The sequence below is a fragment of the Panthera onca genome, chromosome D2, assembly GCF_046562875.1.
Source record: "Panthera onca isolate mPanOnc1 chromosome D2, mPanOnc1 haplotype 2, whole genome shotgun sequence".
Taxonomy (NCBI): Eukaryota; Metazoa; Chordata; class Mammalia; order Carnivora; family Felidae; genus Panthera; species Panthera onca.
The window spans coordinates 73,473,838-73,491,613 of record NC_138349.1 but is presented as its reverse complement, the minus strand read 5'-3'; the positions used below and the strand labels follow the sequence as shown (position 1 = coordinate 73,491,613).

Genomic DNA, 17,776 nt, shown 5'->3' with positions numbered 1-17,776 from the left:
TTCTCAGTTACGCCTTCTCAAATTTGAGACCTCTCAATGTCGGGGCGCCTGGGTGGCTCATTCGGTTGTGTCTGACTCTTGGTTTTGGCTCAGGTCATGATCTCATAAAAATAAAACCTCTCAAAAATTTTTTAATGTTTATTTATTTTTGAGAGAGAGAGAAAGAGAGGGAGAGAGAGAGAACTTGAGTTGGGGAGGGGCAGAGAGAGGGAGAGAGAGAATCTCAAGCAGGCTCCAGGCTCTGAGCTGTCAGCACAGAGCCTGACACTGGGCTTGAACTCACAAACTACGAGATCATGACCTGAGACGGAAATCAAGAGTCGGACGCTTAACTGAGCCACCCAGGCGCCCAAAAGCCTGTCAATGACTTTACTAAAGTATTGCCGAGCCAGGCCTTCATCATGCCGGGCGTGTGTATTTTAATGAAAATCAGAAGTTTGCATTTCCCCTACCAGCTCTTGACCCATTGGCTTTAACATTCTAGTCTGCAAAGGTCCATTTCAGTCATGCCGCCCGGCATCTCCCCAGCCCCTTCGCCTGTGCTCTCTGCAGACCTGCCTCCATCTGCGTCTTCAGTCATGATTTCTTAATGAGGATGAGCAGGACAGAGCCGCGCGCGCCTGACTTGGGTAAGGCAGTCCGAAAAAGAAGTTCCCGACATCACCCTTTATTGTTTACCGTCCCACAATGGAGAGTCTTTTTCCGGATGTTCCCTACCCACCGGGGTATTTTAAGCATGGTTTGTGAGATCCTTGGGCAAAGCACGGAGCTTCTCCAATGGCAATCTTTTTCTCAGATGCCAAGCAGAAAGCTTATTTGGCTTACGGGGTTAATGGCAAAAGGCAGCACTATGATTAAAAGTTGCAGTTCTGCAGGGGAGGGAGTTACATCTCTCAGCTTGCAATTAAGCTGTTCCACAGTTTATGTGGGTATGTTTACAAAGTGCCCGGACGAATTGAGATAAAAGTCTTGACGCTCCGTTATCAGATGTCTTAGGGCTACTAGAACTCTCATAGCCATACCTAGGCACGTGTTGGGCTCGGGTATAGTATGATGAATGGTAACGATAGAGACAGTAGAGTAGGGTGGTACTGGGGGGTAACAGTGGTATTCCTCGTTTTTGTAGTTACTGAACACCTGCTCACCTTCCCGAATGCATTCGTTCTAGCCCCTTCCTACCCGTTCTGGAAGGAGAATTTCATTGTCCTCATTTCACGGACCAGAGAAAGGAGACCCAGAGAGTTAAAGAACTTGCCCCAGGTCACAGAGCAAGTCAGTGGCTGAGCCAAGACATTAAACCAGGCCTGGTCGCGTGCCAGGCCCTGAGCACTTTCCGTTATGTTCCAAAGCCTCTCAAATGCCTCCCACGTTAAAAAAAAAAAAAAAAAAAAAAAAAAAAAAATTAGTGAATGCCAGTTAAAACGTTTGCCGGCGACGGGAGAGAGGTGCTGTCACAAGAGCCATGTTCTGTGGAGGAGGAAGGAAGGGCAGTGGTAGTCCAGGCACCGAGGCCGCTTTACTGTGCGTGTCCTGCTCCAGAAATGGCTTCTTTCGGTCCTGGAGCCACAGCATGGTGTTTCTCAGCAGGGCCACCTCCTTCACGGCCCTGGCCGTGTGCTGTCGCCCGGCTGGCTCTCGGCAGCTCCAGAGCCTGACCAGGGAGGCATGGGGGTCCCTCTCAGACTGAGAAATCTGTGCTCACCAACAATGTTGGTGGGGGCGGGGCGGTGGGTGCACTGGGGTCAGAGCAGAAATGGGGCTTCGATGACCTTTGTGGGCAATGAGCGGCCACCTGCAGTCCTGAATAAAACCTCAGGCCCAGAAAGGGAGTCAGACTAATTAATTCAGATGCAGTTTGCTGTGAAAGGATCAAAAAGTTCCCTCACTTTTCCTCAGAGCTAGTGGTAGGTCTTTGGGGATCTTTCTCCACAGAAGGGACGACACAAGGTTGTCGGGGTGCATATAGAAATGTGAGAATTTTGAGTAGTTTAAAAATGCTTAGGGGTCACTTGGAGATGGATGGATAAAAGAGACGTGCTTAGGGATTAACACGGCTCAGCCACCACAGAGACTGTGGGTGCCGGGACTTACAGATACAGCCAGGATAAGAATATGGACCAAGTCCCAAGCTTTCCAAAAGGAATAGAAGCAAGGAGATACCAGCAAGAGCCATTCTTAATTATGGATGGATGAAATGAAGGGGTCAAGGCAGACTGAGAAGCCAAAAGGAGTTCAAGAGTTTAGTGTCAGTAGAACTCAGGCAAATGGCTGGGAACTGAGAACCCACAGGAGGCAGTGCCTGCCTCAGATTTCGTTTCCCTCTGGTAAAACTCAGCTCTGCATATGATGTTTCTCTGGACTTTAGGCCTCAGGTAAGAAACAGATAAGCAAGGAGACTGTGGCAAAGGGCCCAGGCGGTAGAGAGGTAAGGCGTGACACCCAGAGTCCTAGAGATCTGTTGTTTCTGCCTGGCCTAAGTGAGTTCTGGGGCTCCGGGGCAGGGAGACATGCAGGGAAGGCTGACCCCTTTCTCCCCCCAGCCTTGGTGGTGTGGGACATAAGCCTAATGCCGCTGGCAGCCTTCTCGTCCCCACAAAGCGAGACGGGCCTGAGAATTCAGCAAACGCAAGAAGAATGCAGGGCCGAGGGACTCCGAGAATGTTCCCGATGACAACCCTAGCCCCTGAGTCCAGCTGGGCCCGATCGAGTGTTCAGTGATGTGAGCCAGTGAATTCCATATTTTGCTTAAGCCATTTCCAGTTAGGTTTTCTGTCACTGGAAATCAAAAGTCTCCTCATAAAAGCAAGGGATGGCTTTTATCAAAGGAATCCTTCCCCTCTACCTTTTATTTTGGGGCTGTGTGACAGCATGAAGGTGAGGCCTTTATGGCCATAATTCTGTGGTTCTAACTCGCCTAGAAACCAGAGAAGGTACCAGGCATCCCTTATTGTGCCTCCAGGATGGGGCGGCAGACCAGGAGTCTCGGCTTTCTCTGGCTTCGTGGCTGACATGCCCTGTGTTTTAGGCCAGGTCTCCCACGTCCCTTCTCTGCCTCAGATTTTCTCCACTGGAATTTCTGGTCTGTGTCTGAGTGCTGTTATGTCTGAGAAACTAAATGATGAACTTAGCCCCATCCCGCTGTTTTGCTGACGGATGAGAAAGCTCTCACACACATACCCAGGGGTAAGGGTTGACACTTCAGGTGTGGTGATGAGCTATTATGCAAATATATTCCAGAAGGATGACGCTTTTGAGGAAATCCAGGGCGGCGAATTTCTCAAATAGCCCTGGTTCTAACTTATTATTCATTATGCCGTGGTGCATAATTTTACTCCGGGTCCTGTTACATTTTGCTGAGCAGTTAAAGAATTTGAGAAGTGCAGAGGAGTGCAGGGTAGTGAAGTTGACCACGTGCCTGCAGGAAGGCGTCCAACATGCCCACCTGCTTCCCGGCCGTCTGGGCCTGCTGACTCTACACTTCAAGGTCACCCAGGAGCGAGGCTTTGTGACTGAGTCAGGTTGATGGATGGTTGCAGGGGGGTGTAAGTCTATTACAGCATGAGGGCAGAGCCCTTTTCTCTGCATCGCAGCAAGTGAGGGCAGGGGGGTCCTGTCTCAGCTCTTAGGGAAGTGTTGGAGACTGGACTGATTTCTTCCAAACAAAGGAAGGCAGGAAATATCCAGCTCTTAAATCCACATTAAATTGCAAACTCTTTTACCACCTTGGATCAAATATACGTAGCGCAGGAGATTTATAGTGCATATATCCAAGGCATCTGCACAGAGCAGGCCCACCCTCCAACGCCAAGAGCCCTGAGCACGTTGGAAGGTCTGTCCTGTGATCGGCCAGTGCTCGAAGTGGATGTCATTGGCTGTGGCCAGTGTGTTCTCATTCCTCCCGTGACTGATGGACTCAGCTGCGGGCAGGCCGGTTTGGGTCCCGGAGAATGTGTGCATTTGAGGCTCTAGGTGAAAACTCATTCATTGGCATTCTAGTGATCCGGTGGGGCACCTTTAATCTTATTACTCTGAGCATATTTCCAGGACTGACTTTAATCCTGCTTCACTGAGAGCCAAGAGACCTGGCCCAGGCTTCGCATACGGCTGCTGCTTCTTGATACACAGGGTTCCAACTGATTAATGAACTTAGTACACAACGTGGACATAGAAGCTATATTCTTTTTTTCCTGTCACTTTGGGAACATTCCACCATCATCCCCACTCGTAGGGTTTATAGTACTTTCTCATGGCTGGATTGCTGTGTTTACTTCTCTCTGTAAACAGTTCAGGAGATTGATGCTTCCCTTCAAGATTTTGAAAAATGGCCAGTAATGGAAAAATAATCACATACATGAGAATTAGAAAAAAAAATCTATTATCTGATAAAAAAAATAAGGGTATTTTAATGTATTATATTCCTTTTCCATTCGTGATGCCTTCCTATATTACATGAAAGGAAGTATTTGTTTTAGAGATCATATAGTTGGACCTTATTTTCCTAGTGCCGGGGAAGGCTTTGGAGAGACGATACTTTGAAGTTTGGGGGAAGGAAGGAGAGGAAGTTCTTAATGGGTTTTAAAGAAAATTGGGTAGGAAATGAAGTTTTTAAAAAGCAGTTTTGAAGAGCAGTCCAGAATGACTTTTTCTGTGTGAAGTTAGCATGGGTAAAGAACAGCCACGAGGGAGGAGGTTTTCTTAGCATTGTCAAAGAACTTGTTTTGGTTTGAAAAGATTTGTGCACCCCTAGGTTTATGGCGACATTTACAATAACTAAGATATGAAAGCAACCCAAGTGTCCATTGGTAGATGAATGGATAAAGAAGATGTGGCCTGTGTGTGTGTGTACATAAGTACAATGGAATATTACTTGACCATAAAAAAGAATGATGTCTTGCCATTTACAACAACATGGATGGACCCAGAGGGTATTATGCTAAGTGAGATAAGTCATTCAGGGAAAGACAAGTATCATGTGAGTTCTCTTATATGTGGACTCTAAGAAACAAAAGAGAGGAACAAGCAAAAAAAAAAATTGTCTCGTAAATACAGAGAACAAACTGGTGGTCGCCAGAGAAGAGGCGGAGTGGGGGGAATGGGTGAAATAGGTGAAGGAGATTAAAAGGTACAAATTTCCAGTTATAAAATAAATAGGTTGCAAGGATATAAAGTGCAGCGTAGGGAATATAGTCAATAATATTGTAATAACGCCATAGAGTGACCATACCTCATTGTGGGGAGCATTGTACAATGTATAGCATTGTCGAATCACTGCATGGTACACCTGAAGCTAATATAACGTATGTCAACTATGCTTGAATAAATAATAATAAAAATAATTTGGGGAAAGGCTGGGGCCAAGGCGGGACAGCTGGGAGAGTTGAATGAGCTGATGATCTGTTGCCTATTGTTCCTGTGCTCCTTGAGCCAAAATTGTACACAATCTATTTTAGTATTTGAAAAATCAATTTGGAAAACATTTTCAGGGTAAACTTTACCATTCCTTTTTTCTCCATGACAGAAAAATCTATACCCAAATGTCTTGATGCAGTGATATCAGAACCATTTTCTATTTAACCATCGTCACTCGTTGTTCCCTTGGGTAACTGGCCTGTTAGAAGGTAAAAGCGATTCTTTGTTTAGTTCTGCGGAGGTTGGCAGGCAGAGATGCAGCTGTGTATTTCAGTGTTCTACCCAGAGTCCTGTGCAATGTTTCATTGCCATCTTATGCCTTGAGAAAATGGGGGATCAGAAGAATTAAGCGATTCTCTCCTTTACGCCCCTCAAATAGTTTAATAAGTCTTAACCCAAGTAGGAAACAGAAATCAGGCTTATTGACTTCAAATTGCAGTTTTATTCTTGCGTTTTTAAGATGGAGTTGTGAGCCACGCACAGTGTCACGGTCCAGAAGTGAATAAAACAACAAAGGAAAGGTGAGGTCCATCTCAGCGGGAAACTTGCTGGTGTGCTTTTATTAAGCGCCGCCTCCCTTGGTGACAAAATGGCACCGTGTGTCAGTGGCTTCACATCCAGAGAATGTGTCTTCCCAAGATGCTGCCGCTCCTGAGGCAAGTAGCCATGCAAACAGGGGACCTGAGTTAATTCATCAGGGCTGTGTGTGTCCCTGAGCAAATAGCTGTCGACTCTTGCTGAGGATTACGGTGTCTTTTTTGCTGTGTGGGGAGCTTGTGTTAATCCCAAATCTGTGCATACCACTGGTCACCAATGGAAAAAAAGTACACGGGTCTTCATCCCAGGAGAAATTTCACCCACCACTCTAAAACGCTGTCCCATGGATGACGTTGGGCCTCTTGCTACCAGAAGGATACAAAAGAAGTCCAAATCTTAAATCGAGCATGTTAAACTTGGGGAAAAACCAGCACCTTCTTGCTAATTTAATCCTTATGAGTCAGTTATAATCCTCTGCATCTCAATTTATTCAAGCCTCCCTTTGGCTGACTCTTTGCCCAACTGCATGCAACCTGAATTTTTTTTTATTGCTGTTTTTATTAGTTGCATTTGCAGAATGAGAAGAAACACTTTTCACCCCCTAAATATTTATGACCTTCCAGGGAGTGAACAGTTGGACTTCATATCCTGTATTTGAAATGCTGGATAATCTTGGATTCTTCTGGCTGAAATGGGAGAAGCAGTCCTAATTGGAAATGTAAGCGAGTTAAGATCAGAAATACAATTTCACCTGAATGCGTGATTATAGTAACGAAATTCAGGCCTGCTGTCATCTATGGAGATTTTTTTATTTAGACGTTTTTTTTGTTTTTGTTTTTTTAGCTAGTTACAGATTCATGTACAGTTGAGAGAAGTAATACAGAGGGATCTCCTATATATCCTTTACCCAGCGTGCAGATGCTAACATCTTGCAAAACTATCGCAAACCAGGTTATTGATGTTGAGACAGTCAAGATATCGAGCTTTTCCGCCACCACAGAGATTTCTCCTGTTGGCCTTTCTTTTATAAGTAGACACTCTTTTATAAGCACCCCTACCCCTTCTTAATTCCTGTCAACTACTAATCCATCCTCCAGCTCCATAATTTTGTCATTTCAAGAATGTTCTATGACTGGAGTCATACGGTATTTATCCTTGTGGGATCAGCTGTTTTCACTCACCATAATTCAGTGGAGATTCATTCAGGTCATTGTATGTGTCCGTAGTTTGCCCCTTTTGAATGCCGAGTGTATGGATATGCCACAGTCTCTAACAACTCACTCATCGAAGGACGTCTGTGTTGTTTTCGGTTTGGTGCCATTATGAACAAAGCTGCTATGGACATTCGTCTGCAGGTTTTTGTGTGTGAACATAAGTCTTCATTTCTCTGGGATAATTGCCCAGGAATCCAATTGCTGGGTCATATGGTAGTTTTTTAGGAAACTGCCAAAATGTTTTTTCAGAGGAGCTATACCATTTTACATCCCGACCGGCAATGTATGAGAGATCCAGTTTTCTGTAGCTTTGGCAGGTATCTTCACTATTTTTTATTTTAGCCATTCTGGTAGGTATATAGTGATATCTCATACTGGTTTTAATGTACGTTTCCCTAATGACTTAATGGTGTTGAACGTCTTTTCCTGAGCTTATTTTCCATTGGTATAACCTCATCAGGGAAATGTTTGTTCATGTCTTGTTCACATTTTCTAACTGGATTTTTTTTTTTTTAATTTTGGGGTTGTGAGAGTTCTTTATATATTCTGGATACTATTACTTTGTTAGGTATGTGGTTTGAAAATATTTTCTCCCTGCATCGTGGCTTTTTATCCTCTTAACAGAGTATTCTGTAAGCAAAAGTTTTGAAAAAGCTGTTCTTATCAAGTGCACATGGACTATTCTTCAGGAAAGACCATATGCCAGGCCATAAAACAAATCTCAGTAAATGGAAAAGGATTGAAATTCTACAATATATGTTCTCCAACCACAATGGAATGAAAACCCTAAATCAACAGCAAGAGGAAACCTGGAAAATCGCCAAATATGTATCAAATAAAACACTCTTAAACAACCAATGGGTCAAAGAAGAAATCACAAGAGAAACATAAAATATATTTTGTGATGGATGAAAAAGAAAACATAACACATCAAAAATTTATGGAGTGTAGCAAAAGCAGTACTTAGAGGGAAATTCATACCTGTAAATGCTTACATTAAAAAATAAGAAAAATCTCAAATCAAGATGCTAATCTTCCACCTTAAGCAACTAGAAAAAGAAAAGCAAACTAGACCCAGAGCAAGCAGACAGCAGGAAATAATATGGAAGCAAATGAAATGGAGACTAGAAAAACAATAGAGAGAACAGATGACACCCAAAACTGGTTCTTTGTAAAGATCCACAAAATCAAATAAACCTTTACCTGGAATGACCAAGAAACAAAAGGCAGAAGACAAATTACCGTAGTCACAAATCAAAGTAATGGCACTACTACCAACCTTACATAAATGAAAAGGTTAAAGAGTGTTCTATAAAACATTGTACACAAACAGATGCGCCTAGATGAACTGTGGGAATTTGTAGAAACACACAAACTACCAAAATTGACTGAAAAAGAAATAGAACATCTGAATAGATGTCTAAGGAGAATGGATTAGTAAAAACAAAGAAACAAAACAAAAATACTCCTACCAAAGAGAAGCCTAGAACCAGTGGGGTTCAATGGTTAATTCTATAAAATGTTTTTAGAAGAATTAACATCAGTCCTTCTCAAATCTCCCAAAATATAGTGGGGGAAGGAATGGTTCCTAAATCATTCTAAGGAGCCAATGTTACTCTGACACCAAAGCCAAACAAAGTCATCACAAGAAAAGAAACCCTTAGATTAATATCCCTTATGAATAGAGATGCAAAATCCTCAAAGAGTACTAACAAACCACATTCTGCAGCCCATTAAAAGGATTATATACCATGAGTGAGATTTACCTCAGGAATGCAAGAGTGGTTCAATATATAAAAATCAATGAAATATACTTTATTAGTAGAATGAAGAAAAAACCACATAAGCATCTCAATTGATGCAGAAAAATTACTTGACAAAATACAACATCATTTTTATGATAAAAACACTCAACAACTAGGTTTAAAAGGGAAGGTCTGATAAAGGGTATTAATGAAACAAATCACATTAACATTATACTTTATGAAATACTAAAATCTTCCTAAGATAAAGAACGAGGCAAGAATGTCCACCTCACAATTTCTATTCAACATTGGACTGGAAGTTCTAGACAGAGCAATTAGGCAAAACAAAACAAAACAAAAAAAAGCACCCAAATTGGAAAGAAGTAAAATTAGTTCTATTCACAGAGGACATGATCTTATGTACTGGAAATCCTAAAGAATTATATACACACACAAAAACTATTAGAGCTAATGGCTGAATTTAGCAAATCTGGAAGAAACAAATTAAACATACAAAAATCAGTTGTTTTTCTATACACTAGCAATGAGAAATCTGAAAGTAAAATTAAGAAAACAATTCAATTTACATTAGTATACCAGGAACAAAATACTTAGGAGTCAATTTAGTGGAAAACTAAAGTGGGAGTGGAAAACATGAACACTTGAAAACCAGAAACATCGCTGAAAGAAATTAAAGAAGACAAATAAATGGAAAGACATCCCATGTTCATCAGTTTGAAGACTCAAGAAGGCAGTAAACCTTAAATTGGCCTACAGATTGAATTAATTCCTGTCAAAATTACAACTGCCCTTTTTTGTGTAAAAAGGCAGTTTATCCTAAAATTCCTATGGAATTGTTAGAGCTCATTTTATTACTTTCATTAGCGTACAAGCCCTGTATATGTATTATTATATTTAACAAAACCTATGTATTTCCTCTTCTTTTGAATGATTATAAATGTATTTTCTAAAATTTGGTATCTATCGTTTGTACATAGAGATAAATTTCTTTTTTTTTTAAGTTTATTTATTTTGAGAGAGATAGAGACAGTGCAAGTGGGGGAAGGGCAGAGAGAGAGAGAGAGAAAGAGAATCCCAAGCAGGCTCCACACTGCTAGTGCAGAGCCCAACACGGGATTCAAATTCACAAAACCACGAGATCATGACCTGAGCCAAAACCAAGAGTCAGACACTTAACCGACTGAGCCACCCAGGTGCCCAGTAAATTTCATTTTTGTATCTTTATCTTGTACCCTGAAACCCAACTGAGCTCACTTACTAGGTCTAGGTTTTTGTTTTGTTTGTGTTATTTTTGTAGATTCTTTGGAATTTCTGTGTCCATAATCATGTCATCAGCAAATATGTAATGTTTAATTTCTTTCTTTCCCAACTGTATGCCTTTTATTTGCTTTTCTTGTCTCAGTGCAGTGGCTAGAACTTCCAGCACTCTATTGAATAAGAGTTATTAAAGTGGAAATCCTTGCATTGTTCCCCATCATATGGGGAGAGCATTCAGTCTTTCACCGTTGAGTACAATGTTAGCCGTAGCTCTTTAGTAGATGGTCTTTATCAAGTGAAGAAGTTCCTGTCTATTCCTATTTTCCTGAGTTTGTGTTCCCTTAATCATGAATTGGTATTGGGTTTTGTCAACTGTTTCTTCTGCATCAGTTGTGATTTTCCGTCTTTAGCCTGTGAGTATGATGGTTTACATTGACTGATTCTCATATAGTAAATCTGACTTACATTCCTGGAATTGGTGTGTAATTTTATTGTTTTTGCATTCTGTCTTTTTCAGGCTTTGGTATCAGGGTAATACTAGCTTCATAAAGTAAATTGAGAACTATATCTTCCTCTTGCAATTTTTGGAGGAGATTGTATATAACACAGATGTTAGGTCTTTTTTAAACATGTGTTAGAATTCTCCAGGAAAACCATCAGTGCTTGGGTAATTGTTCTTGAGGAGTTTTTAGATTACCAAATAAATTTCCTTAATAGTTAGAGAGCTATTCAAATTATCTATTTCCTAATGGGTGAGTTGAAGCAATTAGTATTTCCTGAGGAATTGGTCCATTTCATCTACGTTATAAAATTTGTGCATATAAAGTTGTTTGTAATATTTCCCACTATCCTTTTGATATATGCAGGTTTGGCAGTATATTATATCAGTAACTTGTGTTTTTTTTCTCTCTCTCTTTTTGAGGGCTGTGGTCAAGCTTCCTAGAGATTCGTTAATGTAATTGATATTTTCAAAGAACCAGCTCTTTATTCTTTGTTTTTCTCAATTATTTGTTTTCAATATCACTGTTTTTTTCCTTATGCTTTTTATGGGTTTATTTTGCTTCTTTTTCTAGATTCTTTTTTTAAAGTTTATTTATTTTGAGGGAGAGAGAGTGCAAGCAGGGGAGGGACAGAGAAAGGGAGAGAGAGAGAGAGAGAGAGAGAGAGAGAGAGAGAGAGAGAGAGATTGAGAGAGAGAATCCCAAGCAGGCTCCATGCTGTCAGTATGGAACCTGATGCAGGGCTCAGTCCCACAAACTGTGAGATCATGACCTCAGCCAAATCAAGAGTCAGACACTTAACCGACTGAGCCACCCAGGCACCCCATTTCTTCTAGATTCTTGAGGTTGAAATTAGATTATCAATTTGAACTTTTCTTCTTTTGTTATGTATATATTTAGTGATATAAATGTCCCTTTCACTACTGTTTATCTATTTCCCACCAATTTTGATATGTTATGTTTTCATTTTCTTTCAGTTTAATTTGTTTTAATTTCCATTAAAACTTTACCATTGACACAGATTATTTGGAATTGTGTTGTTTAGTTTCCAAGTGTCTGAATATTTTCTTGTTACCTTTCAGTTATTGATTTCTAGCTTGAGTAATTTGGAACTCAAAATAACAGTTGGAAAATACACTTGGTATAATTTCAGTTTTAAAAAATTTGTTGAGATAGGCTTATGTCCCAGATTATGTTCTGTCTTGGTATGTGCTCACTGGGCACTTGAAAAGAATATGTATTCTATTGTTATTGGGTTGAGTGTTCAATAAATGTTGGTCAGATACTGTTGGCTCACAGTATTATTGAGTTCTATATGCTTGCTTATTTTATGTCTAGTTTTTCTATCAAATTTTAAGAGATGGGTGTGGAAGTTCCAACTCGAATTGCGGATTTGTCTTCTCTTCCATCAGTCTTTGGCAACTCCATTATTCGCTGAATGCATATTTAGGATTAATGTATTTTCTTTGTGGGATAAATGTTTTTATCATTTTGTCTCTGGTAAATTTCCTTGGTATTGAGTCTACTTTATACTTTATCTGATATTAACATAACCATTTCTGCTTTCCTTTGATTAATGTTTGCAAAATATCTTTTTCCATTCTCTTACTTTTAACTGACCTATGTCACTATATTTAAAGTATGTTTCTTGTGGACAGCATATAGCTGGGTAGTGTTTTTAAATCTCCTTTGCCAGTCTCTGTCTTGCTATATTTAGGTCATTTATGTTTAATGCAGTTATAACTTAATTTGCCATTCAATTTTTTGGTTTCTGTTGGCTCTGTAATTTCTGTTTGTTTTCTCCCTGACTTCTTGTGTGTTTGCTCAGCACCTTTAGAATTCTATACGATTTATTTATCAAATAAGTTTTGATTGTATTAATTAGTGATTGCTCTAGGCATTATATTATATAAAATGACTTATCAAAGTCTACTAGTGTTGTCATTTTACCAGTTCAAGTGAAATGCAGAAACCTTACCTCCCTCTCATGCTCTCTTACTCTCCCTTATTTCTAACATAATGTTATATTTTCTTTACATACATTTAGAACCACAGACGGTTTTGTAATTTTTGCTTGAACCATAAAATATAATTTAGAAGACACATAATGAGAAAGGATGTCCATCGCATTTGCTCATAGTTCTGCTTACCGCGTTGTTTCCTGTCCTCTGATGTTCCAAGTTTCATTCTTTTAATGTCTTTTCTTTTTAGAGAACTTCCCTTGACTTACTATTTTAGGGTAGATCTCCTGTTGATACATTATCTTAGTTTTCCTTCATCTGAGAATGTCTCAGATTATTCTTCCTTGTAGAAGGATATTTTCACTGGATATAGGATACCGAGTTGTCAGTTCATTTCTTTCAGCACCTGAAAAATGCTATGTCATTTCCTTCTGACCTCCATGCTTCCTAATAAGAAATCCACTGTCATTCACATTGTTTTCCCCCCATAGGTGAGTTCTTTTCACTCTCACTGCTTCCAAGACTTTGTCTTTGGTTTTAGGAGCTTGACTGTGATGTGTCTTGGTGTGAACTTCTTTGAATGTATCTGCAATTTCTCCTCTTCTTATGGGACTCAGATAACTAGGATGTTAAATCTGTTGTGATAATTCCACAGGTCTCTGAGACTTCTTGTTCTGTTTCAGTCTGTTTTCTCTCAGTTGTTCCGATTATGTAACATCTATTGTTCCATCTCCCAGTTCATTGATTCTTTTTTCTCTCTTGCATTCTGCTATTGAATCCTTCCATTGGGTTTTTTATTTTGTATATGCATTTTGTATTATTTTGTATATTATATACAAAATATATATATCTATTGTATATTTTTGTATATCTATTGTATATATATCTATTGTATATTTTTACTTAGAAAATTTCTATTTGGTTCTTCTTTGTATCTTCTATTTCTTTGCGGACTTTCTATTTTTGTGCTGAGATTCTCTTTTTCCATTTGTTTCAAAAGTATTATTAATTGCTCATTGAAGAATTTTATGAAGACTAATTCTAAATCTTTGTCAGATAATTCTTTCATTTCTGTTATCTCAGTGTTGGCATCTATGAATTGTCTTTTTTGACTCTTTTTGAGATCTTCCTGTTATTATGACAAGGAATTTTCTATTGAAATCTGAGCATTCTAGGTATTATGTTATTTGATTCGGGATATTATTTAAATCTTCTGTCTCAGCTGGCTTTCTCTGACACCATTCTTTCAGGAGAAAGGGAGCAAAGCTTTGTCACTTCTGGGTGGAGTTACAAGGCAAAGCCCAGGCCCATCAAAGGTGGCTGTATTGACAAGACCCCCTACCTTTAATTTGGGATCTCCAACAGCTACTCCCTAAGGGCCTAGGAACCAGAACTAAACCAGACCTCCCAGCTGGTAGCAAAGTTGGAAGCCACCTGAATGTCTGTCCTCAGTCAGAGCCCACTCTGCCAGCTGTACAACCCTGTGTCCTCGGGAAATTTCTTTCATGCCAAGTCATTCTGAAGCACGTAGTGACAGACAGGCAGACAGAAGAGCAGTGGCTGGCTTTGAGAGAACTAATATGATTGTCAGTGGCAGCAAAAATGAAAGATGCAAAACAGACCCGAATGAACCTTGTATATCTATCCAACTTGAAAGGTGACAGTGTCCTTCTATTTAAGCTCTGGCTACCTTCACATTGTCTAGATTTCTGTAAAGCCTTCCTGTCCCATGAACAGAACTACAGTCCATCCATAACTCCATTCTGGGTTTGCTGTGTGAACAGACACCCGTCAAACTTCTTCCAGCCGGTCACACTTCCCCATCAAAAAACAGGAACAGTTCTCCCATAAATAGTCTGTGTGTGCTGACAAATGGGAATTTGAAGCAATATAATTAAATTGCTGTTAAATTATTTAAGTGCCTCGGGTGAAACCGTATAGGAGAGAAGGTGCTTGACTCAGGGAGACACATCAGGAGGTGAGAAAGCAAAATTTGAAGGGAGGAAACTAGCTCTGTTATCTGCATTCCGTATTAACAGAAGGGAAGAGGCTTCAGAGTAAGTCACCCTATCTGGAAAGGCCAGTTACTAGACTCTTGGCCTGTGGCCCTTAGGACGATGTTGCCTAGCAATGAACAGGGACTCGCCAGGCAGTTGCTAGAAAGAGTATGTGCAGATGCACACATAACATGTACCAGCATACTGTACTCCCCTTGAGATTGGGGCGTGAGATACAAGCCCCCGTTTTCTCTTTAAGCAACAGAATTGATGTTTATGCAATTGGACAGTTAAGGCAGAAATCCAATTACTGAGCTAATTAGCACCTTTGAGTGGTAAGCACCAAATGTGCAGGAGGAAAGCACTGGAGAAAAGCTCAAATTACCCACTATGGCTGACAGTTCACCTTCTGAGAGAGTCTGGTGGAGAGTCAGAGGCCCTGGGGTCCACAGGCAGCTTAGCGTAGTTATTGCAGATCGGAATTTAGCACTCTGCGTTCTATAGCCTTTTGAAAAGATAGCTTTCCAGTTAACATAGTTTTAGAAGGTGTTTTAATTCCCTAAGGAGTTTGGTAAATGACTTTCTTTTGGCTCAGTCCCACTTTAAAAATTGTTTATTCTGCTGCTGAAAATTCCATTTGTCCTAGGTCTTCAGGTGAAATTAAAATTCCATTTAGGGACTAACTCTGCCGACATGGGATTTGGGCCTTCATTAGAGAGATTTTGGTTGTTTGCTTTATTTTTTTGCCACCCTGGGCTCTTTTACTTTCAATGCTGATCAAAGGGTATTTGGAAGGAAAACCAAAGCAGTAATAGAACAGGGTGGTGGGGTTAACAGCCTTTTTGAGATGCAGCAGAATATTTTTTCTCCCCAACCCATGTGTAGAATCTGTCCCACAAAGCTCAAGCAGGATCTTGCCTAGATGGTTCTCGAATATCTGAGACATATGAGGAAAAGTTTTTCTTAGTTCCGTCTAAGTATTTTGTATCTGTTCTGATTCCCAAGAGACACGTTCACAGCAGAAGTCTGTATTCTGAGGTTTCTTCTTAAGCACGATTACTTAACAAGTGTTTGTCCTGTATTAAACCATACTCGGGATGTCAGCGATCATGTTTAAATATAATCTAGTGGCTCCTTTCTTAGCAGGAGTCACGAGAGGAAAAAATAACTTTAAAAACAGCATTAGTTTGGACTCTTCATTCATTCGTGCCAGTGGTAAGCAAACGTGTGTCCTCGTGCTACTTAGGGTCTGGCCATAAGAGGCCACTATTATCAAATAATCACACAAAGAAATATATGATGTGGTAGAGCCAGCCCACCTGGGTTCACATCCAGGTTCTATCGCATATTAGCTCTGTGACCTTGGGCACTGAGTCTCGGGTTCCTCCTCAGAGGGAACGGATATAATCACGGTACCTACCTATGAGGGTAGTCGTAAGCATATGAGTTACTGCACGTAAAGTACTTACACAAGGAAGCGTTACGGAAATGTTAGCTGTCATCATTGTTAGTGACATTAACCATGACAGGTGCCCCGAAGGAGAGGTATGATGTGTGAAGGAGCATATGACACACGAGTCTCACCTAGAGCAGGGGTCGAGAAGACTTGTCACAGAGCAATACTTGGGCCGGACTTGCAGCACCAGAGGAGTCTGGGAGGAAAGCGGGCGGGTCAGAAAAGACTCCCAGGTGGAGGACACAACAGCTGCAGAGGATGAAAGGGAGGGCAGGGTGACAGGAATAGGAAGTCAGGGCATGCTGAAGACGTAGAAAAAGGTTAGCATGGTTGCAACAGAGAAAGCAAAGGGCAGAGCGACAGCAAAAGGAGGGGCCAGCCACGCTAAAGATCAGTTTTTTCACCCATGTTAGCAGAACCCTCGTTATGTTCAAACTTGTCCGTAAGCCTATGTTCAGTGATATATTTCTAGTGAAAGCCCTTTCTTAATGGCTCAGGTTTAACCATATGGAATTGTCATTTTTGTACATCATGAACAGTTAAATATCCAAGTTCACGTGGCTGATGTCAATCTCTTGTTTCATCTTTCAAAGGATGATGAGACCACCAGTGAATACCTAGAATAAAAAGACAAAGCAGGTCAGACACAGTCTCTCTGAGCACGGCAGACTGGGCTTTTAGAGTCAGAAGTGGGTTGGTACCATCCGCACAGGAGTTACATGGGGACAGTTGTTGATCGGTGAAAAGTCTGCAGTGAGTCCATCCCTCACTGGCTGGCTTTCAGGAGCAAGGGGTCACATGGGTTGGCTGGCTCACAAAAGCTGTGAACGGAGGAGCTGTCATAACGGAAGAGATTTAAATCTGGTTCTGATGGCCATTAGTTGCCATAGCTACCGGCAATATGTCTTCTTCCAAGCTTGTAAGAGCTGAGTTTATTCTTGTGGTTGGACCTGAGAAAGGCCCATAAGAATGCGCCCAGCTCTTGCAAGCAGGTGGTGGAGACACTGACTACCTCCCACAATTTTCTGGGACCAACTTGAAAAGAAAGATGCCTGTGTGTTCGCTTTCAAATTCAGAAAGCGAGTGACATTCCATTGGCAGTCCAAGGGCTTGCTTCTGTTTTATGGATCTGGTGCTCAACACTGAGAAGGCGCAAGGCCAGTCTCCCAGTCCTGAGATGTAATCGTCTCTCCCCTCCACGTGTTTCTTGTACTTTTCCCTTCTTTATCACGAGAGCCCGCTCCCTCCCTGCAGCACTGTCACATTCAAGCAATCACCCTAACAGGTGAGTTCCGTGACCCCTACATTCCCCACCACACAGCCAGTTCTATAGACCGACTCCCATTTGTAGTGACCTCACCATGACTTTTGGCCCTTCTGTGGTCCCTTCTAGCACACGGCGTGTGGATAACTCCAACACGAGACTGGTGGTCCAAATTGAAAAGGATCCAGGTAAGAAGATACCTTCTTTCTCTCTTTTTAAACGATGTATTTATTCTGTTATATAGATGGATTCCTTCAGTCCAAACAGGGGGGATGACTCCTCATTCTTTGTAATCATTGTGGAGGTAAGGTAGGTCTTGGTAAATATGCTGCCTGGAAAGATAAAACTATACAAGTAGACAGACCAAGCATCCTGATTTGGTTTGGAAATGCTCCTCTCCATCATTTAGAACCGA

The 17,776-nt window shown here is 41.0% G+C and overlaps 1 protein-coding gene across 1 annotated transcript in view; it reads left to right on the top strand.

Annotated features, from left to right (window-relative positions):
- The window catches only part of PCNX2 (pecanex 2), a 300,170-nt gene that overhangs the window by 219,963 nt on the left and 62,431 nt on the right, over positions 1-17,776 (top strand). The window contains exon 24 of the mRNA XM_078434220.2: positions 17,491-17,549. Coding sequence (XP_078290346.1) covers positions 17,491-17,549 — 59 coding nt within the window. The remainder of the gene's footprint in view (positions 1-17,490; positions 17,550-17,776) is intronic.